The sequence below is a fragment of the Ranitomeya variabilis genome, chromosome 1 (genome assembly GCF_051348905.1).
Source record: "Ranitomeya variabilis isolate aRanVar5 chromosome 1, aRanVar5.hap1, whole genome shotgun sequence".
Classification (NCBI taxonomy): domain Eukaryota; kingdom Metazoa; phylum Chordata; class Amphibia; order Anura; family Dendrobatidae; genus Ranitomeya; species Ranitomeya variabilis.
The window spans coordinates 170,804,181-170,828,885 of record NC_135232.1 but is presented as its reverse complement, the minus strand read 5'-3'; the positions used below and the strand labels follow the sequence as shown (position 1 = coordinate 170,828,885).

The 24,705-nt window shown below is 44.8% G+C and overlaps 1 protein-coding gene across 1 annotated transcript in view; it reads left to right on the top strand.

Moving 5' to 3' along the window:
* FEM1C (fem-1 homolog C) overlaps window positions 1–24,415 on the top strand; it is a 53,047-nt gene extending 28,632 nt beyond the window's left edge. Inside the window, exon 3 of the mRNA XM_077290584.1 lies at window positions 22,471–24,415. Coding sequence (XP_077146699.1) covers window positions 22,471–23,780 — 1,310 coding nt within the window. The 3' untranslated portion in view covers window positions 23,781–24,415. The remainder of the gene's footprint in view (window positions 1–22,470) is intronic.
* The last annotated feature ends 290 nt before the right edge of the window (window positions 24,416–24,705 follow it).

Genomic DNA, 24,705 nt, shown 5'->3' with positions numbered 1-24,705 from the left:
TTCTGTAATGCTGTAGATAAGCCCCCAATGTAACCTGAAAGATAGGAAAAACAGGTTATATTATACTCACCCAGGGGCTGTCCGGACTGATGGGCATCGCAGGCCTGGGTTCCGCGCCTCCCTTCATGTGATTACATCCTCTTCCTTGATTCTGTCGCAGCTTATTTCTGACCTGTTAAGGGCAGAGTAAAGTACTGCAGTGCGCAGGCGCCGGGAAAGGTCAGAGGCCCAGCACCTGCGCACTGCAGTACTTTACTCTGCCCTCAGCAGGGCAAATCCGTACGCCTGTGCAGGAGCCGCGACAGGAAGCAAGGAAGAGGACGTCATCGCATGAAGATGGGTGGCGCCGGACCTGGGTGAGTATAATCTAAAGGTACCTTCACATTAAGCGACGCTGCAACGACAACGATGCCGATCGCTGCAGCGTCGCTGTTTGATCGCTGGAGAGCTGTCACACAGACAGCTCTCCAGCGACCAACGATGCCGAGGTCCCCGGGTAACCAGGGTAAACATCGGGTTACTAAGCGCAGGGCCGCGCTTAGTAACCCAATGTTTACCCTGGTTACCAGCGTAAAATGTAAAAAAAACCAAACAGTACATACTTACATTCGCGTCCTCCGGCGTCTGCTTCCTGCACTGACTGAGCGCCGGCCCTAACAGCAGAGCGGTGACGTCACCGCTGTGCTGTACTTTCACTTTCACTTTACGGTGCTCAGTCAGTGTGGGAAGCGGACGCCGGGGGACGCGAAGGTGAGTATGTAGTTTGTTTTTTTTTTTACATTTTACACTGGTAACCAGGGTAAACATCGGGTTACTAAGCGCGGCCCTGCTCTTAGTAACCCGATATTTACCCTGGTTACCAGTGTAAAACATCGCTGGTATCGTTGCTTTTGGTGTCAAACACGACGATACACACCGGTCTGACAACCAAATAAAGTTCTGAACTTTGTTCAACGACCAGCGATATCACAGCAGGATCCTGATCGCTGCTGCGTGTCAAACTAAACGATATCGCTAGCCAGGACGCTGCAACGTCACGGATCGCTAGCTATATCGTTTAGTGTGAAGGTACCTTTACTTGTTTTTCTTATCTTTCAGGTTACATGGGGGGGGGGGGGGCGCGCGCGCTTATCTACAGCATTGCAGAATGCTGTAGATAAGCCCCTGATGGCGGTGGCAGCAGCTTATATGCGGAAATTGAGGTGACAGATTCCCTTTAATGTAGATGTTAGCTATACCATGAGCCTTCTTAAACTTTGTTTTGAATGTAAAGATTTCATGAACTCCATCTAAAAAGGAGGCCCCTAGTCCTGCCTGGATGTACGTGCACATCGGACTCAAACCCGTCCCTTTGCTAAGACTGTGGCCTTTGTGCTCTCTCATCTCCTACAGTGTCAGTGTGGACATCCAAGCTGTGAATTTGATTCAGGCACTTCTCGATTTGTGCAACAAATGTATGGGGAGGGGGCCAGAACGATGCACTGAGTCCTTGGTTATGCTATGGCTGTGACCCCTTTACTTTACATATGAAATAAGTGTTTCTTTCCAACTAAAGAAGTAGTAAAATCTATAGTGAACTAAGTACACTGTTCAAAAAAAAAATAAAGGGAACACTAAAATACCACATGCTAGATCGGGGTGATCAATTAATTTTCTCAAGGGGCCACATGAGACCGTGACTGTTGGTGGAGGGCCAAACCAATAGGCAGAAATTAATTCTACTCAATATTATCGATTTTATATTGTAATTTATTAATATTGTATAACTTAATATTGAGCAGAATTAAGTATGCTGACAAACCCCCTATATATCGTTTGAACCCAAGTACAGCTCCTTCTGTATATCGTATGAGCTCCCCACAGCCCCTTATATTCTGTAAAAGCCCCACACCTTGCTCCCCCATATGCGGCATGAGCCCCACACAACCTCCATATGTAAAGCATGAGCCCCCCCTAGCCTCCCCATGTGTAGCATGACGCCCCCCCTAGCCTCCCCATGTGTAGCATGACGCCCCCCCTAGCCTCCCCATGTGCAGCATGACGCCCCCCCTAGCCTCCCCATGTGCAGCATGACGCCCCCCCTAGCCTCCCCATGTGCAGCATGACGCCCCCCCTAGCCTCCCCATGTGCAGCATGACGCCCCCCCTAGCCTCCCCATGTGCAGCATGACGCCCCCCCTAGCCTCCCCATGTGCAGCATGACGCCCCCCCTAGCCTCCCCATGTGCAGCATGACGCCCCCCCTAGCCTCCCCATGTGCAGCATGACGCCCCCCCTAGCCTGACCCATGTGCAGCTTGACGCCCCCCTAGCCTGACCCATGTGCAGCTTGACGCCCCCCCTAGCCTGACCCATGTGCAGCTTGACGCCCCTCTAGCCTGACCCATGTGCAGCACCATGTCGCCCCCATATGCATGATGTCACCCCCAAAGTCACCCCATGCCAACCCAAACATCCCATACACATGAAAGGGGAAACAAAACACCAGATACTCGCCTCGGTCCTGTTCCCCAGTGCTCTGCTTCTCTCCCAGCCTCCGGTGCGCTGACTCTCCGCAGTACACAGCTGACGCGATGAAATAATGTCATTGCGTCAGCTGTTTCACGCACTGATTGGTGGAGGAAACGGCTAGAGGCCTCTCCTCCACCAAAGAAGTTAGCGCAGGTGGAGACTGCGAGCGGGCAGGCACAGTGCGGCCCATGGACCTCTGGTTTCCAGGTCCACGGCTCTCTAGGTCCACGGGCCTGATGTGACCCACGGGCCGCACTTTGCCCAGGTCTGTGGTAGATAGTTTATGGGCTTTCTCACAAGACTGTTCTGGCATGTCTAACTTTTGTATGGATTGTGGATTAAACTTGCTCATTCAATTGAAGCACTACCGTATTTTTCGGACTATAAGACGCACCCCAAATTTTCAGAAGGAAAATTGGGTGGTGAGTCAAATGGGGGTCCGTCTTACAGTTCGAACTCCAGCTTACCCGGGGGGTGAATCGGTGCAGGTGGAGGAGTGATCACAGGGGAGTGTGGTCACAGGGTTTGTCCAGGCTGGTGCGGCGGCCTTCGGTAAATCCCATCCCAGGCTGGTGCGGCGGCCTTCGGTAAATCCCATCCCAGGCTGGTGCGGCGGCCTTCGGTAAATCCCATCCCAGGCTGGTGCGGCTCTGCTCCGCTGGGATTTTGCAACAGGTGCGGCGGTGATGCTTTGTGCTGCGGCGGGGCTGCATCTATGCATCTAAGAGCAATGAAGGTCTGCGGCGCTCCTCAGATGAAGTAATGTGGGAGAGGTGGTGCTCTTCCAATGGCCGCTCTTCTACGTGTATCCTCTTTGCTTTAGCTAGAAGCAATATGCAGAGATGCTTATTGTGGAAATAGAGTGGATCTCGCCATGGTTTTCATGTTTTATAAAGATTGTATACAACGCGTTAGGCTAGTTTCACACTAGCGTTAACTGCAATACGTCGCAAATGCGTCGTTTTTGCGAAACGCCGCATCCAGCAAAAGTTTTTGCTGGATACGTTGTTTCGTCATAGAGTAACATTAGCGACGCATTTGCGACGCATTTGCGACGCATTTCCAAACGGTGAATGCGTTTGGCGGCGTTTGGGCGTATGGTAGCGGTCCGTCGGGAGAAAAAAACGTTACATGTAACGTTTTTTGCTCCCGACGGTCCGCTTTTTCCGACCGCGCATGCGCAGTCGGAACTCCGCCCCCACCTCCCCGCACTTCCCCGCACATCACAATGGGGCAGCGGATGCGTGGGAAATATGCATCCGCTGCCCCCGTTGTGCGGCGGAGAACACACTAGCGTCGGGAACGTCGGCCCGACGCGCAGCGACGGGTTGTTCCCGACGCTAGTGTGAAAGTAGCCTTACATAGAAATAGGGCAGGTGGGTGCCTAACAGAGTGTAGAGTAATGGTAATTTCGCATCAACGCACTTGCAACTTCATGGTGTAGGTGTGTTTAATGCTTTCCTAATTATTGACATAGTAACCATAGTTAAAGACACAATAGTGCTGCTTTACTGTTCTCTATAAAAATGCTCGGCATGAAGTTTGTCATGTCCACGATCCTGCACTCTTTAGTATAGCTGGTTTCCTGCAATAAAGCGCAATAGCAGAATAAATGGCTTGTCTGTGTAAAATTAAGTTTGCCCACATGACTGGACATTTAACCCCTTAGAGAGCAAGTAACTTTTTTCAAATCTGGCATGCCACTTTGTGCCAATAAAAATTAAAAAAAAAATTTCTGCAATTTTCAAACTTTTGTTTATACCTTGTTTAATCCAGGTAGCCACACCACACAAAATGGTTAAAGATATACCGTATACCTTATGTCTGCCTCACCGTATCACAATTTCTTTTTAAATGTCATTTTCGTTAGGCAGTTTTGTCGATTTCAAAAATTTTAGCAGAAAAAAATATATCTATTTGTATATCTATATCTATCTCTGCTAAATTTTTAAACAGTCAATATATAAATATTTTCGCAAGGAACCTTATAAAACTTATTTTTTTACGAACCTTTTCAGTTTTGAAGTGGCTTTAAGAAATTAAAATATTGGAAAACCAACCCCCAAATTGTGTACCATTTTATAAACCATACTTGTATTCATTTTCAGAGCAGTTCTAGAATAACTAACATTTGTAGAAGGTGGGAGAAAGGATAAAGAGGACTAGCAATTTAGAGATCATAAAGATTCTATCCCTCATTAGGTTTGTGGGCAACCCTGGAGTATTCAACCAAGGACTCCATATCTTTTCGAATTTGCGAATAGTTACGTTCATGCTAGATTCCTATTTACAACCAGATTATATTACAGTATTTATTCTTCATTATAGTTCTGCCGTAGATGGAGGTTGTGTCTAACCAATGAAATGTAAGAAGTTTACATGCTTGAAATAAGATAAGAGATGCCTATGAATGGGGGCAAATCGGGATCCACTGCATCCTCCAATAATCCCAATATACATATACCGAGACCTATTAACAATCTCATTCCATACACCATTTCTATCAAGGATATGACCTTGTTCCAAAATGGCCTATCTGTCTATATTCCCACATCATATGCATCAAATGTGCCTCATCAATCCCACACCCATTAAGATAATTTGGGAAGTTTCTAGAATCTCCCTCCATTGCTCCATCAATATAAGGCCTACATTTGCCTCCCATTTAGCTATAACTGTTAGAGGGTGATTATCCAGTTGGGATGACAAGAGGCACTTATTGTAGAAATTAAACCCTTTGTATGGCCTGTAAAAGCAATATTATCTATTAGGGGAGGATGTTGTATGCCGCGTTTTCCATGCGGAATTTTCCGCACCATTAGCACAGCATATTATTTTTTTTTCCTACTGATTTACATTGTACTGTAAATCACTTTGCGGATCTGCAGCGTTTCTGCGCAGAAAAAACGCTGTGGATCCGCAGTAAATCCGCATCGTGTGCACATAGCCTAAAATAGGAGCACCTGACTTGCACATGTCATCCCTACTTCCCATCCAGACAACCCCTCTATGCCACTAGGTGGTTTGCACGTTATTGATCAGGCCAATTTTTACCAGTGTCACTTTGAGGTAATAACTCTGGAATGCTTCAACATATTGCACTGATACTTTATTTTATTTTATTTTTTTTCCCGTGACATATTGTATGGTGGTAAAATATCTTCCATCTTGCGTTTTTGTGAGAAAATTTTTGAAAATGTTGCAGTTTTTAATTCTTATGCCCTTAAATCAGAGAGTTGTCACACAAAGTTAATAAATAACATTTCCCACATGTCTACATTAGCACAATTTTTGAAACATTTTTTTATTCGTTAGGAAGTTATAAGGGTTAAAAGTTGACCAGTGACTTCTCATTTTTCCAACAAAATTATTTTTTTTTTTTTTCTGACTACATTACATTTGAAATAACTTTTGAAGGGTCTATATGACAGAAAATACCCAAAAGTGACACCATTATAAAAACTGCACCCATGAAGGCGCTCAAAACCATTCAAGAAGCTTATTAACCTTTCAGGTGCTTCACAGAAATTTATGGAATGTGGAAAAAATTTAGTTTTTTTTTTTTTCATAATTTTACTTAAGACTCAAATGTTATTTCCTCAAGGGTAACCCAAATTTGTCGTTCAGTTTCTCCTGAGCGTGCCGATACCCCATATGTAGGGGGAAAACAACTGTTTGGATGCACGGCAGGGCTCGGAAGAAAAGTAGCGTCAATTGACTTTTTGAATGCTAAATTTGCTGGAATCATTAGCGGATGCCATGTCCCATTTGGAGAGCCCCTGATGCTGATGTGCCTAAACAGAAGAAGCCCCCACAAATGACCCATTTTGGAAACTTGACCCCTCAAGGAATGTATCTAGATGTGTGGTGAGCACCTTGAACCCTCAGGTGCTTCACAAAAATTTATAACGTTGAGCCGTGAAAATAAAAAAAAATAACATGTCTGTCACAAAAATGTTGTTTTAGCCCCATTTCTTTTTTATATTTTCACAAGGGTAACAAGAGAAATTTCACCATAAAATTTGTTGTGCAATTTATCCGGAGTACGCTGATACCCCCATATATGGAGGGTGTAACTACTTTGTAGGCACAATACAATGCTCAGAAGTGGAGAACACCATTTTGGAGTTCAGATTATGCTGGAATGGTTTGAGGGTGCCATGTCACATTGGCAGAGCCCCTGAGGTACCAGAAGAGCAGAAACTCCCCATAAGTGACCCCATTTTACAAATTAAACCTCTCAACAAAATCTAGGGGTGCAGTGATCATATTGACACCGTGGGTGTGTCACAGAATTTTATACCATTGTGCAGTGACAAAAAAATTACATTTTTACCACCAAAATTTTACCCCAGATATTACATTTTCATAAGTGGGTAATAATGGCACCAAAACTTGTCCCACAATTTCTTCTTAACATGGCAATACCCCATTTGTGGCTGTACAGTACTGCTTAGCCATACTGAGAGACTCAGGATGGACAGAGCAATATTTGCCTCCTGGAGCGCAGATTTTCCTAAAATAGTTTGTGAACGCCATAAACAGAACCTGTAAGAAAAGCAGATTCCTCCCCATCAAGTGACCCCATTTTGGAAATTCTACCCCTTTGGGAACTTTATCACTTTATGTAGTGATGATTTGTGACTCCATGGATGTTTTCCAGAAACAAGTAGCAGTCTATATTGCTGAGTGAAAATTGTAAACTGATGTTTTAGTGACCAGTACCTTATACATCATGCCCAGCTCATGCTTATGGAGAAATGCACCCGTAAATTAGGCGGACTCTCATTACTACAGAAATGCAAACATGTGGACGATGTATGTGGTTTAGGCACACTGAGGCTCAGAAGGCAGGGTGGCATTTGGATTTGGGAGTGCTGAATTTCTTTTGGTGGGTGAGGAGCCATTGCACTTTTTCACAGTCTTTGTACTACCAGTTACGTGGAAATCCCCTATATTTCCAGTAATAGATGATGGACCTGAGTGGGGAGTTGTGTGTTTTTATTTATTTATTTTTTTGTGTGGATTGAGTTGACACTTTTATTGGAAGCATTTTACATTTGGGATTATATTTATCCTGCACTCGACGCTGAGCACTTCACATTAAGGTTTCCATCTAAATTTGAGTGGTGACAGATGAAACCCATCCACTATAATGATGCAGCAGAGTTACTCTGGACTCTGTCTGGCCCCTCTGTTCAGCGGTGTCCTTTTTCAGAAGTGCACAAAACTATGGCCGACTGCACTTTTATGCACGCCTAAAAAATAGGGACACCCCTGGATCATAGGCCAGACAACGTCCAAAGTGCCTCCATCTGCCTCATTATAGGTAATCGTCCACCTGGGATTCCGTGTGAATCACTTATTTCAGAGGATTACATTGAAACCCTGGTGTAAGCGCCCAGGGTTGATCGCAGGATAAATGTGCGCTGAGCCTTACTGCGATCTTTAGGAGGCAGAATGAAAAAAATCAACAGCTGGTGAAAATTGTTTTATTTTTTACGCTGTTCCTTGTGTGGTATAAGTAATTGGGCAACTTTATTCTTTCGGTCGGTGCGAATTACAGCAATACCAGATTTATATCGGGTTTTTATGTTTGGCAGCTGTCACACACGAAAAGATGCTTTTTATTGTGAAAACAAATCTTGGCATCGCCATGTTTTGATAGCTATAAATATTCCATATTTCGGCTGACAGTCATGTGAGGGCTTGTTTTTTGCAGGACGAGTTGACGTTTTTATTGGTACTATTTTATGGCACATGACATTTTTTGATCAATTTTCTATTCTGATTTTTGGGAGGCAGAATGAACAAAAAACAGCAATTCAGGAATTGTTTTTTGGGTTTTCTTATGTCATTCCGTGTGTGGGAAATATTCATAAAGCAGCTTTATTCTTCGAGTCAATGCGACAACAGCGAAACCACGTTTATTTATTTTAACACTCTTACACAATAAAAACTATTTTATAGAAACAATAATTATTTTTGCATCCCTTTAACCCCTTTCTGACCTCGGACGGGATAGTACGTCCGAGGTCAGATCCCCCTCTTTGATGCATGCCTCGGCGGTGAGCCCGCATCAAAGCTGGGAAATGTCAGCTGTTTTGAACAGCTGACATGTGCCCGCAATAGCGGCGGGTGAAATCGCGATTCACCCGCCGCTATTAACTAGTTAAATGACACTGTCAAATGCAGACAGCAGCATTCAACCGGCACTTCCAGCCGGAAATGAGCGCATCGCCGACCCCGTCACATGATCGGGGGTCAGCGATGCTTCTGTAGAGTAACCATAGAGGTCCTTGAGACCTCTATGGTTACTGATCACCGATAGCTGTGAGCGCCACCCTGTGGTCGGCGCTCGCTGCACACCTGCATTTCTGCTGCATAGCAGCGATCTGATGATGGCTGCTATGTAGCAGAACCGATCGCGTTGTGCCAGCTTCTAGCCTCCCATGGAGGCTATTGAAGCATGGCAAAAGTAAAAAAAAAAAAAAAAAAGTGAAAAAAATTATAAAAAATAAGTTTAAATCGCCCCATTCAAAATAAATCAATTAAAAAAAGTCAAACCTACACATATTTGGTATTGCCGAGTTCAGAATCGCCCGATCTATCAATAAAAAAAAGGATTAACCTGATCGCTAAACGGCGTAGCGAGAAAAAAATTCGAAACGCCAGATTTACTTTTTTTGGGTCGCCGTGACATTGCAGTAAAATGCAATAACGGGTGATCAAAAGAACGTATCTGCACCGAAATGGTATCATTAAAAACGCCAGCTCGGCATGCAAAAAATAAGCCCTCACCTGACCTCAGATCATGAAAAATAGAGACACTACGGGTATCGGAAAATGGAGCAATTTTTTTTTTTTTTTTTTAGCAAAGTTTGGAATTTTTTTTCACCACTTAGATAAAAAATAACCTAGTCATGTTAGGTGTCTATGAACTCGTACTGACCTGGAGAATCATAATGGCACGTCATTTTTAGCATTTAGTGAACCTAGCAAAAAAGCCAAGCAAAAATCAAGTGTGGGATTGCACTTTTTTTGCAATTTCACCGCACTTGGAATTTTTTTCCCCGATTTCTAGTACACGACATGGTAAAACCAATGATGTCGTTCAAAAGTACAACTCGTCCCACAAAAAATAACCCCTCACATGGCCATATTAACGGAAAAATAAAGTTATGGCTCTGGGAAGGAGGGGAGCGAAAAACGAACGAAAAATGGAAAATCCCAAGGTCATGAAGGGGTTAATCTGAGAGCTATAACTTTATTTTTCCACTGATGGAGCTGTATGGTGCCTTGTTTTTTGCGGGACAAGATGACTTTTTCAGCGGTACCATGTTTATTTTATATTGGCCTTTTTGACCGCGTTTTATTACGGTTTGAGAATTTTTGAAAATATTTTTACAACTTTTTTTTTTTTTTTTAACCTAGTTCCACACTATTGGACTTTAACTTTCTGCAGTTTGATTGCAATTATAAGGTATAGCCATGCAGGAGCATTGATGTACCTTTATAGACTATCAACCCGCAGACACAAGTTAGTTCATGCACTGCACATGATCTAACGTCCTAGTGCCTGGTGACCCGGATAATGTCATGACTTCATGGGGGCACCATGGCAATGATTAGGGTCTCTGATCCAAGGGCAGTGGGGCTTTCTTCCCTCTGCCTGCTACGAAAATGCTGCTAGTGAGTTCGATTGCAGCACTTAGGGGGTTGAAGTACCGGAGTGGTACAGGACCAATCCTGGCATGGAGTGTCAGCTGTCAGAATCAGTGTCTGTGTGCGCAAAATCGCCTTGACACATCCATATGTCCTTGTTCAGTAAGTACCAGGCCACAGGGACATATGGATACGTCTAAGGTTGGAAAGGGGTTTAATAAAAAAAATTAATGTACACGTGCTTCTCACTAAATTAGAATATCATAAAGTGAATTTATTTCAGTTCTTGAATACAAAAAGTGAAACTCATATATTATATAGTCATTACAATTAGAGTGATCTATTGAAAGTGTTTATTTCTGTTAATGTTGATGATTATGGCTTACAGCCAATGAAAACCCAAAAGTAATTATCTCAGTAAATTGAAATACTTTATAACACCAGCTTGAAAAAATGATTTTAAAATCCGAAATGTTGGCCTACTGAAATGTATGTTCAGTAAATGCACTTAATACTTGGTTGGGGCTCCATTTGCATCAATTACTGCATCAATCCAGCGTGGCATGGAGGAGATCAGCCTGTGGCACTGCTGAGGTGATACCTTCAGATCATCTACATTGTTGGGTCTGGTGTCAAGTTACCACAAGAAGTCATGGCTAACTTTATTGCAATGGGTATCATTGACACCATATAGTCCTGTTCTTCTAGAAAAAAAAAAAAATCCTTTAAACTTTTTTGGCCTACATCCATCATTGTCTTAAGCCTAAGTCACACTAAACGACTTACCAACGATCACGACCAGCGATACGACCTGGCCGTGATCGTTGGTAAGTCGTTGTGTGGTCGCTGGGGAGCTGTCACACAGACGGCTCTCTCCAGCGACCAACGATCAGGGGCATCGGCATCCTTGAAACTGTTTTCAACGATGCCGAAGGTCCCCTGCAGCACCCGGGTAACCAGGATAAACATCAGGTTGCTAAGTGCAGGGCCGCGCTTAGTAACCCGATATTTACCCTGGTTACCATTGTAAAAGTAAAAAAAAACAAAAAAAAAAAACACACCACATACTCACATTCTGATGTCTGTCACGTCCCCCGCCGGTGTCCACAGGGTTAAAACTGCTTTCGGCAAGAGCGCTGCTAATGCACGCGCTGCTGCCGAGAGCTTCCCTGCACTGAATGTGTCAGCGCCGGCAGTAACAGCGGTGACGTCACCGCTGTGCTCTGCTTTACGGCCGGCGCTGACAGTCAGTGCAGGGAAGCTCTCGGCAGCAGCGCGCGCATTAGCAGCGCTCCTGCCGAAAGCAGTTTTAACCCGGTGGATGCCGGGGGACGTGACAGACATCAGAATGTGAGTATGTACTGTTTTTTTTTTACTTTTACAATGGTAACCAGGGTAAATATCGGGTTACTAAGCGCGGCCCTGCGCTTAGTAACCCAATATTTACCCTGGTTACAAGTGAACACATCGCTGGATCGGCGTCACACACGCCGATACAGCGGGTGATCAGCGACCAAAAAATGGTCCTGATCATTCCCCAACAACCAACGATCTCCCAGCAGGGGCCTGATCGTTGGTCGCTGTCACACATAACGAGATCGTTAGCGGGATTGTTGCTACGTCACCAAAAGCGTGACGTTGCAACGATATCGTTAACGATATCGTTATGTGTGACTCAGCCTTTAGGGTATGTGCACACGATCAGGAATGGCTCAGTATTTCTGTGGATTTGACGAAAGTGAAATCTGCACCAAATCTGCATCTGAGGTTACTGACAGGTCACCTGCTTTTTTTTTTTTTTTTTTTAACATGCGTTTTTGATGTGTCTTTTCATTGCATGTGTTTTTTTTTTTCACTTGAAATAAAGCTAATTGAAAGTTGGCTTCTGGGAAGGGAAGGGAAAAAAAAAAAGAATGATCTCCTGTTTGCAGATGTATTGTGGTACGTTCCCACGACAGTAAATGCTGCGGGTTGGATGCTGCGTACATGTCAAACTAGTGGCATTTAAAACGTGCTTCCAGCAAGCACGCCGGATATCCCGCCCATCCGTGACCCGTCGCATGATGGTGGGACACCAATGGGTTGGCATGACAATTGGAGGTCTCCTGCAGACCTCTATGGTTGTCACTGCCGGATTACCATGTGCGCCGCCTGGTGGTTGGCGCTCAAAGCAAGTCAGCAACTCTACATATAGGCGATCTGATCATTGCCTGTATGTAGCAGAGCCAATTGGGTTATGGCAGCTTCTAGTCTCCCATGGAAACTATTGAAGCATGGCAAAAGTAAAAAATAAATTAATTAAATTAAAGAATAGTTCAAATCACCCCCCTTTTGCCCCATTCAAAATAAAACAATAAAAAAATCAAGCATACTCTTATTTATCACCACGTTCAGAATCGCCTGATCTATCAATATATATAAAAAAAAATTTAAAAAAACCCGATCAGTAAACTGCGTAAGGAGAAAAAAAAGTCAAAACGCCAGAATTACTTTTTTTTCCAGGACGTCATCCTGACAGCACTATGGAGGACGTCCTCCCCCCCCCCCCCCCCCCCCCCTTTGCTGGGACAGGAAACACACGAGAGTTCAAAAGGTCCGGTCCCACCCCCATTCCTCAGTGTTTTTCCTGTCCCTGCAAGGGACGCACGAGAGAAGCTGCGCAGCTTACCGGAGCTCAGGGGGATCGTGCGGCTTGCCAAATCCTTCCCCCTGTCAAGAGGCTCAGGGCAGAAACCCTCCAGAGGGGGGTCCCTCTGCTCCAAAGACCAGCAGCCGCTCCTCCCGGTGGGGGGGCTCTCGGCTGCGGACGCGGTTCCCGAGGTCGGCAGCATCCAGCAGCGTGAACGCCAGGCTCTGACTCTTCCGGCGGAAGTTCCGGGGACCGCGTCACTTCCGGTTTGCGGCATCCGTTACCGTCACTTCCGGTAACGCTGGATTACAGGGGAGGCGTGTGTTCCAGCGTGGATCTCAGGTATCGTAGCGCTTTGGCAGACGCTGCAGCGGCAAGGAACCTGACACTCTGGAACCATGGAGAGCATGCCACCTGAGGATGGGGTAAGTGCGCAGAGCGCAAACTCCCCTAGCACCCTGGTAATAGGCAGCCACCCTGTTACTTTCCCTATCTTATATCGTTTAAGGATAAGGGAACCCCAGCCGTCCCCCCTGGTCAAGTTAAGAGATCCGGAAAGGCCTCTGGAAAGTCCAGTAGATGTCCATTATGTAATGCAAAACTCCCGGACACCCATGGCAAAACCTTATGTGCGGATTGCACATCCAAGGTTATGAGAGAGGAGCAGCCCACCTTATTATCTGAGATGAGGTCCTTAATCAGAGAAGAGGTCCAGACTTCCGTAGCTACCATGGTGGAAAAGCCCAGCCCCATGCCCAGTCGCAAAAGGGCCAGGCGAGAGCCGGAATATACTTCCGATGACAGGTCTGACTCTGAAGACCTCGTCTCTGAGGAAGAGGGCGAGCTTCCCTCTGGAAGCCAGGACCATCAGAGAAAGTACCTTTTCCAGGCGGAGGACACGAATGAGCTGGTGCAAGCGGTGCGATGCACCATGCAAGTAGAAGAGACATCTAAGCCGCAATCCAGGCAGGACCTGATGTTTGGGGGACTTATGTCACGTCGGCAGACAGTCTTCCCGGTTAGTGAGCATATCAAGGCTATGGTGCTCGAAGAGTGGAAGGAGGCGGAACGTCGGCTGACATTGTCTAAAGACTTTAAGGCGCGCCTACCCTTTGAGCCGGATGATGTTAAGCTATGGGACGAGATACCCCAGGTGGATGTCCCGGTGGCGAAGGTCGCCAAAAAGACAGCTATCCCATTCGAGGACTCATCGACCTTGCGCGATCCGATGGATCGTAAGGCGGACATATTGCTAAAGAGAGCCTGGGAGTCTTCCGCGGCTCTAATTAAGACCAATATTGCAGCTACCTCGGTAGCCCGGTCTATGCACCTTTGGATGGGTCAATTAGAGGAGCATCTCTCTAATAAGACCCCAAGGTCAGAGATCCTAAACTCTCTCCCCATAATGAAATCTGCTACTGCTTTTCTATCTGACATGACGGCTGAGTCAGTCAGATTTTCAGAGAAATGGACCACGGCACTCAGGGTTTCTTGGAGGTGCCCAAGTTAGGTATCCAACCCATCAAACATAAATAAGGAATACTTGGCACTCTGGAGATCTTTTTGCAAGTTTAAGAAATAGATTTTATTCGGTGCATCCAGCTCAACATTAAAAGTTTTCGGTCTATACAATCAGACCTTCATCAGAAATAGTTGAGTACTGGAGACCACAATGTGTGTGTGTGTGTGTGGGGATCCACACCACGGTCACAAGACAGCAGGGGAACAGGAGCGCAGGGCGTCTTTAATGCCTGTGGCGATAAGTGTACAAAGCGCTGGAGGAGGCCGAGAAACTCGCAAGGGCACGAGCGCTGAAACCGCCAGTGATAAGGACGCCGTGCCGCAAGGATGGACGCTCTCCCAACTATTTCTGATGAAGGTCTGATTGTATAGACCGAAAACGTTTAATGTTGAGCTGGATGCACCGAATAAAATCTATTTCTTAAACTTGCAAAAAGATCTCCAGAGTGCCAAGTATTCCTTATTTATTTCAGTCAGATTTTCAGCCAGATTTTCAGCCAGAAATTGATCATTGTCTAATGCGGCTAGAAGAGCAGTCTGGCTAAGGTCTTGGTCGGGTGATAATGCGTCCAAGACAAAATTGTGTTCAATCCCCTTCTCAGGTGCAAGGGTGTTTGGTCCTTCCCTCGATACTATCTTAGAGTCGGCTTCAGACAAGAAAAAAGGGTTCCCAGAGGACAAGCCTAAAAGGCCTCAGTCCTTTCGGAGAGGGTTTCCCTTTAGAAGACAGTCCGACTACAGGTCCGTCTTCAGAGGGGGAAGGTCCAATAGAGGTTTTAATAGGGGTTCCCGTGGCCACGGTAGTAAGAACAGAAGTTTCTTCTTCAGCCCCTCCTCTAAATCTAAATCGCAATGACGCCACTCTTATAGGGGGAAGGCTTCGCCATTTCGCAGTAAACTGGAGCAGAGTCACTCAAAATCGATGGGTCCTTCGCACTGTGTCAGAAGGCTACAGTATAGAGTTCTACTCCCCTCCACCAGACAGGTACATCGTACCTACGGTGGTTATGCAAGACTCTCCCATGTTAAAAGACTTAATGGACATGCTTTCCTCAAGAGTCATAATACCAGTACCACCGCTAGAGGTAGGCCAGGGACACTACTCTTCCCTGTTCTCCATAACAAAACAGTCAGGCGACTCACGCACAATCGTAAATTTGAAACCTCTGAATGCCTGGGTCAGGTACAAAAGGTTTCGTATGGAGTCCATCCGTTCTGCAATCCTTCTCATAGATCAGAACGCGGTAATGTGCACTCTCGACTTGAAGAGTGCCTATTATCAGGTCCCTGTCCACCATCTATCTCAGAGGCTTCTGAGGTTCGCGGTAGTTCTGCCGTCCGGGACCTGTCACTACCAGTTCCAGTGCCTGCCGTTTGGACTTGCCTCAGCACCTCGCGTATTTACAAAGCTGGTGTCGGAGATAGTGGCTTTCCTAAGAAACCAGGGGATTATAATAGTCCCATATCTCGACGACTTCCTCCTGATTGCAAGAACACCAGAAATCCTAACGGATCACAGGAACCAAACCATCGTGGTAATGGAACACTTGGGATGGATCAGAAACTGGCAGAAATCAGACCTGATTCCGGAGCACAAAAAGGTCTTCCTGGGTGTCTGTCTGGATTCTGCAAACAGAATATCCCTACTACCCGAATCCAAGCTGGAGGCAATACAGATTCAGATCAGACTCCTACTAGAACGCAGAGTCTCAATAAGGATGGCCATGAGAGTGCTACGCCTAATGACGGCATGCATTCCATGCGTAAGATGGGCACAGTTCCATTCAAGACCACTACAGAGCTTAATCCTCTCCAAGTGGGACCGTCGTCAGTCTTCTCTGGACAGTACTTTATATCTACCAGATCCAGTACGAAGATCTCTCCTTTGGTGGACAGACCCAGAGAAACTAAGAATCGGAGTACTATGGACTACCGATCCCTACGTAGTAGTTACTACAGACGCCAGCGCCTGGGGAGCTCACTTAGAAGGGAGGATCCTCCAGGGACGATGGCCTCCAGACGTCGCTCGCAACTCATCCAACTTCAGAGAGCTGTATGCCGTCTGGGAAGCCCTGAGAAGAAATCCTCGCACTCTGGAGAATCATCACGTCAGGGTATTGTCCGACAACGTGACAACCGTTTCCTTTCTAAAGCACCAAGGAGGCCCAAGACACCATCTTCTCCAGGAGCTGGCGGGGAGAATATTTCGCTGGGCAGAAAGGTCGATCCTCTCCATCTCTGCAATCCACTTAGAAGGCTCCCAGAACATCATAGCGGATTACTTGAGCAGAAGAAGAGTGTTTGCAACAGAGTGGGAACTCAACCAGGACATCTTCCAGGAGCTGTGCCGGCGTTGGGGCACTCCCAGTATAGACCTCTTCGCAAACAGGAGAAACTCGAAGGTCTCAAGGTTCTTCTCGCTGAACCCTCGAGATCTCCCGGAAGGGATAGATGGTCTAAGTCAGAGTTGGACGGAGCCCCTCTCATATGCTTTCCCTCCTCTAGCACTAATCCCGGCTGTTCTCAGGAAGATCAAGGAAGAACAGGCTCGAGTAATTTTGGTAGTTCCATACTGGCCAAGAAGGAGTTGGTTCTCCCTTCTGGTAGACCTGGCGATAGAGTCCAGTGGAGCTCCCTCACAGACCAGATGTAATCCACCAGGGCCCAGTGTACCATCCGGACCCAGAGAAGCTACATCTCTCCGCCTGGATCCTGAAAGGAACATCCTGAAGGCAAGAGGCCTGTCTGACCAGGTCATATCCAATATCAAGGCTAGTAGGAAGCCGGTCACGTCAGCAATCTACTTGAAGATCTGGAGGCGTTTCTGTCTGGAGGGTGGCAGGTCTGAGGTTGCGGCAGGCACTCCCGACTTACCCAGAATTCTGGATTTTCTGCAGGCTGGGTTCGATAAAGGGCTGAGGCCGAGCACCTTGAAGGTGCAGATCTCGGCACTTAGCTCCTTTCTAGACTATCCCCTGGCAACACACCCTTGGATAGTTAGATTTATCAGAGCCACCCAAAGGTTGCGCCCCACCATTAGACAATTATCTCCTCCTTGGGACCTTAACCTTGTCCTGAGATTCCTCTGCAAAAATAATTATGCCTCGGCAGATAACATGTCCATTTAGGCCCTGACACGTAAAACGGCATTCCTAGTGGCGATCACCACGGCTAAGAGGGTGGGGGAAATTCAAGCCCTGTGCACACGGGACCCGTACCTCCAGGTTAGAGACGATAGTGTGGTCCTTAAACTAGATCCCTCGTTCATTCCAAAAGTGGGAACTCTAAAAAATAGGAATCAGGAGATAGTGTTACCATCCTTTTGCTGTAACCCTTCCAATTCTAAAGAGGAAGCTGCATTTCCTGGATGTCAGACAGGCGGTAATCGACTACCTGTCAGCCACCAACCCATGGCGCATCGACCCAAATCTGTTTATTTTGTTCGGCGGGAAAAATAGGGGAAAAAAGGCCTCTAAGGCCTCCATTGCTCGATGGATCACATCCGTGACCTCCGAGGCCTACCAGTCGGAGGGCATCCCTCCTCCAATGGGTCTCCATGCACACTCTACTAGAGGGATGACTACTTCTTGGGCTGAGAGGGCAGGCGCCTCTCTAGAGCAGATTTGTAAGGCCGCTACATGGGCTAGTGCGAATACCTTTTGCAGACATTATAAACTTGATTTCAAAGATAAAGCCGTGTGCACTACTACTGGTGGTGCCCAGGTAGGTTCCCACACCATGTGATACTAAAAGAAAGAACCTGGCACTCAACTTAATGCTTGTGAGATTTTAATCGTAGTAGCCAAAACGTTTCGGTCCTATATCTGGACCTTCATCAGTTACGTACTATGATGAAAAAAGTAAATGACTGTAGTGTCATATAAGGCACAGCATGGTCTGCGTCTGGTATTTGCGCAGATAGGTTTAGGCACACAGAATGGACTTATTCACGCTGATAGGTGCTGTGATTGTGTCCAGACACGGATTCCATGTCTGGACACAAGCACAGCACCTATCAGCGTGAATAAGTCCATTCTGTGTGCCTAAACCTATCTGCGCAAATACCAGACGCAGACCATGCTGTGCCTTATATGACACTACAGTCATTTACTTTTTTCATCATAGTACGTAACTGATGAAGGTCCAGATATAGGACCGAAACGTTTTGGCTACTACGATTAAAATCTCACAAGCATTAAGTTGAGTGCCAGGTTCTTTCTTTTATTATAAACTTGATGTCCTGTCCGGTCAGCATACTGCATTTGGGAGACAGGTTCTCCAAGCGGTAATCCCACCCTGAGGAGGTGCTTTGGTACTCTCCATAGTGCTGTCAGGATGACGTCCTGGAAAATAGGTATTAAGCTTACCGTTAATTATGTTTCCAGGAGTCCATCCTGACAGCACAGGTAATTCCCTCCCTGTTAATATAATTATGCTTTTTGTAATATAAACCTGACATGTCTGTAGTATGTTCCTAGCATATGATGTAATATGTTCCTAATACATGGTGTTATGTTCTTTACCATTAAATATAATTTTTTGCATCTCCCTTGAGGCGGTTCTTGTTACAACACTGAGGAATGGGGGTGGGACCGGACCTTTTGAACTCTTGTGTGTTTCCTGTCCCAGCAAGGGGGAGGAGGACGTCCTCCATAGTGCTGTAAGGATGGACTCCTGGAAACATAATTAACGGTAAGCTTAATACCTATTTTTGGTCGCTGCAACATTGCAGTAAAATTCAATAATGACCAATCAAAAGATCATATCTGCACCAAAAAAATTGTATTTTTAAAAACGGCACGCAAAAAATAAGCCCTCACCCAACTCGAGATCACGAAAAATGGAAACACTATGGGTATCAGAAAATGGCACAATTTTTTTTTTTTTTTTTTAATTTTTTTTTTAAGCAAACTTTGGAATTTTTTTTTCATCACTTAGGAAAAAAAGAATCTAGACATGTTTGGTGTCTATGAACTCGTAATGACCTGGAGAATCATAGTGACAGGTCAGTTTTAGCATTAAATGAGCATAGTAAAAAAGCAAAACAAAAAACAATTGTGGAGCTGCCCTTTTTTTTGCCCCATTTTCCAGTACATGATACCGTATATTAAAACCAATGGTGTTGTTCAAAATTACAACTAGTCCCGCAAAAAAACAAGCCCTCGTATGGCCATATTAAAAACACAAAAATGAAGATACCTCTGGTCACGAAGGGGTTAATTTATTTATTTTTTTTTTTTGCAAAATTCATTAACTCCATACTCTCTATTAAAGAATTTGGCTCAAAGAAACCACAATACAGCAAAAAAGTCAATATAAAAAAAAAAATGCAAGTGTTGAATGTGGGCCTTCTTGTCTCCCTACAAGGTGTGTGCGTTGTAGCTGGTTTGTGCCCTTGCAGAGCACTTGTTGGGTGTCTTATCGGTGATCAGAGCTGTGCACAGTATTTATAGCCTTTCTGACAGTACAGACATGACATGTGCTGCCTTTGCTTGGAATAATTGTGCTTAAGTATCGGCCTCTTAATTCTACTGAACAGTTAACTAGGATTCTCCTGCTTGGTTCTGATCTATTTTCAGCATTAGTGTTAACCCCTTGGTGACCAGGCCAAATTGTTGAAATCTGATCAGTGTCACTTTATTTGGTAATGACTCTGAAATGCTTCAACAGATCCCAGTGATTCTGAGATTTTTTTTTCGTGGCACATTATAATTTATGATGATTTAGGTTGATAATGTTTTTGTTTCTTTAAAAAATATCAGAAATTTGAAAAAAAAAGTTACAAATAAATAAAAATTAGCAACTTTCAAACTTTGAATGATTATTCCTTTAATCCCGGTAGTCATACCATAGGAAAACCTTAATAAATAACATTTCCCTCGTGTCTGCTTTAAATCGGCACAATTTGTAAAATGTTCTTTTATTTTGTTAGCATTTTAGGAGGTTTAAAAATGTAGCAGCAATTTTTTTTTTCAAGGAAATTTTACAAAATGTATTTTTTTTTTAGGGACCTATCCATGTTTGAAGTGACTCTGGGGGTCCAATATATTGGGAGACCCTCAAAACCATTTTAAAAACAGCACCCCCTGACATATTGAAAACTGCTGTCAGGTAGTTTTATTTACCCATGAAGTCATTTTCAGGAATGAATTCAAAGCGACATGATGTGAATGGTAAAAGTGTGTTTTTACCACCTAAATGTCCAGTAACTTCTGAACAGGCTGCTATTTGGCCCTGGATTGCCATGACAAACATCAGGACCACACAATCATGATCTAAGGGCACCAGTGTGGTTAAAGAGGGAACCCCCCCACAGCGTTAACCATTTATAATGATGTAGTCACTATTGGCAGCCGCATCTAAGGGGTTAAACAGATTTGGACAGTGCAGACACTGATCGTGGCTGATACAGCAATTTGTCAGCTATAGTGTACAGCCGACAGCTGCTGGATTGTCACCTGTATGGGGAGGCTATTCTCGTATATCTCAGGTCAGTAAAAAGACGTATTGGCGGTCACTAAGGGGTTACACATGGGGGGGGGGGAAAGGTTATCAACGAATCACTATAGAAATGTTAAAATTAGTATCTGTGTAATAGAATTTTTGGGTGTTTGTTTTCCTTTTTAGCCCTTTTATAGATATTCTGCTGAGTGTATGTAACAACATGGACTAGATTCTTGTAGGTTGTTGGTGTAGATTTTGGAGCATGTAAACTATAATTTGCTTTATCTTGTCTGAAATATTGCAAGGCTCCTAACATTACCGCCCATTTGCCATTTTGAATTCTGGGGAATTAATATCTAATTGCTGCAAAATGATTGTTTATTACTTCAGTTGATGATCTCACACTCAATTTGTGACCTTTTGACATTAATGAGAAAATGGGAACCAACCAAACATTCCCTATCAAATAGAGGGAATATCATTTTTGGGAGGTGCCCGAATGTATCTGGGTGCTGTATATTAAGCTATTGGCTGTTGAATGGCTAATCTTAACAGTAACCCTGTATTGCAACAAGTTGTGCAACCAAGTTCACCCACTGCGATCACATTAGCTCCAGCCCAGGCTGCTCTTGTAGCCTTTGTCTGTAGGAAGTAGTGACATCACGTACTTACAAGCGTCCCAGGGGATGACATTCTCGTTAAGCTATTACTATGGGCATACAGGTGATGAAATAGTCCCACCTGTATGCCTCAGAGCTGCGGTCTTGTTGCTGAGAGACTTTTAATCTTTTCTGTTGATTAGTTCTTCCAGGCTCTGGGGTTTGTGGTGCATGGAAGAAAACTTTGCCTCCGGTGTTAATTTGCGTACCCCCCCCCCCCCCCAATACACAACACAGTGCCATGTACATGCAGTTGTGGCGCTGGAATCCCATGCCTGTACGTGCGTGATTGTGTTCCTTTTCCGCCCTGCTATGGGCAGTGTCTTCACTGTTCCACTTAGGCGCCGATGAGTCACTGCTACTTCAGAAAAGGTAAGTACAATCGCGCAAGTGCGGTATTCCGGTGCCACAACTGCACGTCACAAGACAATGTGACATGTATAGGAGGGGGTGGTACACAAATGAACACCGGTGCCAGCGTTTTCTTCCAGGCACCGCACACCCCAGAGCCTCAAAGAACTGATTAACGTAAAAGATTAATAGTCTCAGCAACAAAACCGCAGCTATGAGGCTGTATTCCCACAGTAAAAGCTTAAAAGAATCCCAGGAGGTGGTCTTTACTCACCTGACCACTCAGGCCTGTGATTTTCTGCAGCGGTCAAGTGACTGGAACGCAACCTCATCATTTCCTGGCCAAAAAAAAATAAATAGAAAAATAATGGAGGTGTTGGCTGACTTGCTGGGCTCTGGTCCTACGGTCAGGTCAGTATTTTGTGGCTGCGGTGTGTGAGCAGTTCCCTACCTGCTATCATCCGTGTCAGGGGTAAGCTCCACCTCGTTCATAATGACGTGCTTTCTATCTTTGTAACGGACTAAAAGTTTCCTATTTTTTGGCAGTTATGGGTAAAATTATTGAGCATTTCATAGCAGAATAGTGTGTGATCAATTTTTTGTTTGTCTTTGCCTCTCATGGGTTTTTCCTTTTCCATCTCTTGTTTCCCATGTCCTATGACTCAGTTTAACTCGAGTTACTTCTCTTTTCAGGTAATACCGCCTTGCATGATTGCGCTGAATCAGGAAGTTTGGAAATAATGAAAATGCTTCTGAAATATGGAGCTCGCATGGAAAAAGATGGTTATGGCATGACGCCACTGCTATCAGCCAGTGTGACCGGCCACACTAATATTGTTGATTTCCTTACTCAACACCCGCAGACCAGTAAACCTGAGCGCATCAATGCACTTGAACTTCTTGGAGCTACATTTGTTGACAAAAAGCGGGACCTTCTTGGTGCCTTAAAGTATTGGAAGAGAGCTATGGATATGAGATACAGTGATAGGACTAATGTCATCAGCAAGCCTGTGCCACAGGCCTTAATAATGGCTTATGACTATGCCAAGGAGGTTAATACTGCGGAAGAATTAGACAACCTTATTGCTGACCCTGATGAGATGAGGATGCAAGCGCTGTTGATAAGGGAGCGAATCTTGGGTCCATCGCATCCAGATACATCCTATTACATCCGGTACCGCGGTGCAGTTTACGCAGACTCTGGAAACTTCAAGCGTTGTATTAATTTATGGAAGTATGCCTTGGACATGCAGCAGAACAACCTGGATCCTTTAAGTCCTATGACTGCAAGTAGTTTACTGTCTTTTGCGGAGCTGTTTTCCTTCATGCTTCAGGACCGCGCAAAAGGCTTGTTTGACACTACAGTTACTTTTGATGACCTTATGGGTGTATTGTGTAAAAGTGTGTTAGAAATAGACAGGGCAGTCAGACATGCAACAACGCTGCCTGACCAAATCCAGTTAACCAAGGCCCTATCTATTATTTTGCACTTGATCTGTTTGCTGGAGAAGGTACCTTGCAGCTCAGAGCAAGAGCACTTCAAAAAACAGAATATCTATCGATTCCTTAAGCTGCATCCCAAAGGAAAAAACAACTTTAGTCCTCTACACCTGGCTGTAGACAAAAACACCACTTGTGTTGGCCGCTACCCTGTTTGCAAGTTTCCCTCTCTTCAGGTGACCGCCATTTTGTTGGAGTGTGGCGCGGATGTTAACGTCAGAGACTCTGAAGAGAACAGTCCGTTGCACATCGCAGCGCTCAACAATCATCCAGATATCATGAACCTGCTCATCAAATCTGGGGCACACTTTGACTCTACAAACGCGCACAACCAAACTGCCTGTGATTTGCTGGATGAGAAGGAAATGGCCAAGAACTTGATCCAGCCCATCAATCACACCACCCTGCAATGTCTCGCTGCACGCGTGATTGTCAAACACAATCTACAGTACAGGAAGGAAATCCCTGAGAAGCTGGAAAGTTTTGTGTTGCTTCATAGATGATGGTTTTTATGGGACTTCTAGGACAACTGAAGGGTGCGTGCTTGGACTGTCGGTTTTTCACAAAAGCACTGTTAATGGGAAACATCAGTAAGGCATCGGCTGCTAACGACTCCATCCGAATGGGTCTAATCTCACTCCATCAGCATTGAAAGGATTGGTCGCCCATATTTTAAATCTACAAATTCTATGATAAATTTGGTTTTCTATGTCATCCTAAATTTGAAAAATATGCACCCTAACCTGTAAAATCTGTTCCATTTGGTTTGTTTTCTTCCTGTTGGTATCGGGTGGGGGTAGGGGAGAGCGGCAATTTGATTGTGTTCTTGTGTTTTGTTTTGTTTTTTTGTTTGTTTTTTTTTTCTTCATCCCTGCTCTTGCTGATTTTGTGGATTTATTTTCCTATTTTCATGTTTAAGGTTTTTTTTACCCCTTCTCTTACTCTCGTAATCTTCCAGTGTGTGGATGGGTATCTTTCTATGGACCATTTGCTAAGTTGTAAAAGCTTTATGAACATGTTAATGTTTGCAATTACCATAAGTGCTTTATCTCCTCTATGCACTGGCTTGGACATGACTGTTGTGTGTTAGCATACTTCTATGCAGCATTTTGCCAGCCCAATTAAAATCCAATTTGTAGTCAGTTGAAAATTCATTTTCTATTCTGCACTAAGGCAGCATGGCTATTTTTTTTTTTTTTTCTTTTCATTGGCGTTCTGTATTTCTGCAGGTAAATGGCTTCTTTCTATATTGCCTTTTCTTTAACCCAACATTATAGGCAGAGAATATTCTGTTTTGTTAAGTCTTTAGAATGAAACGCGCTTGTGCAGAATGTCTTACCCTTTTGCTTTCACCTCCTGTTTTGCTTTTAAAGGGACTTTAAATGACCATTTTCTTCTGTTAAGCCATACCACAGTCTCGAGTCCTTT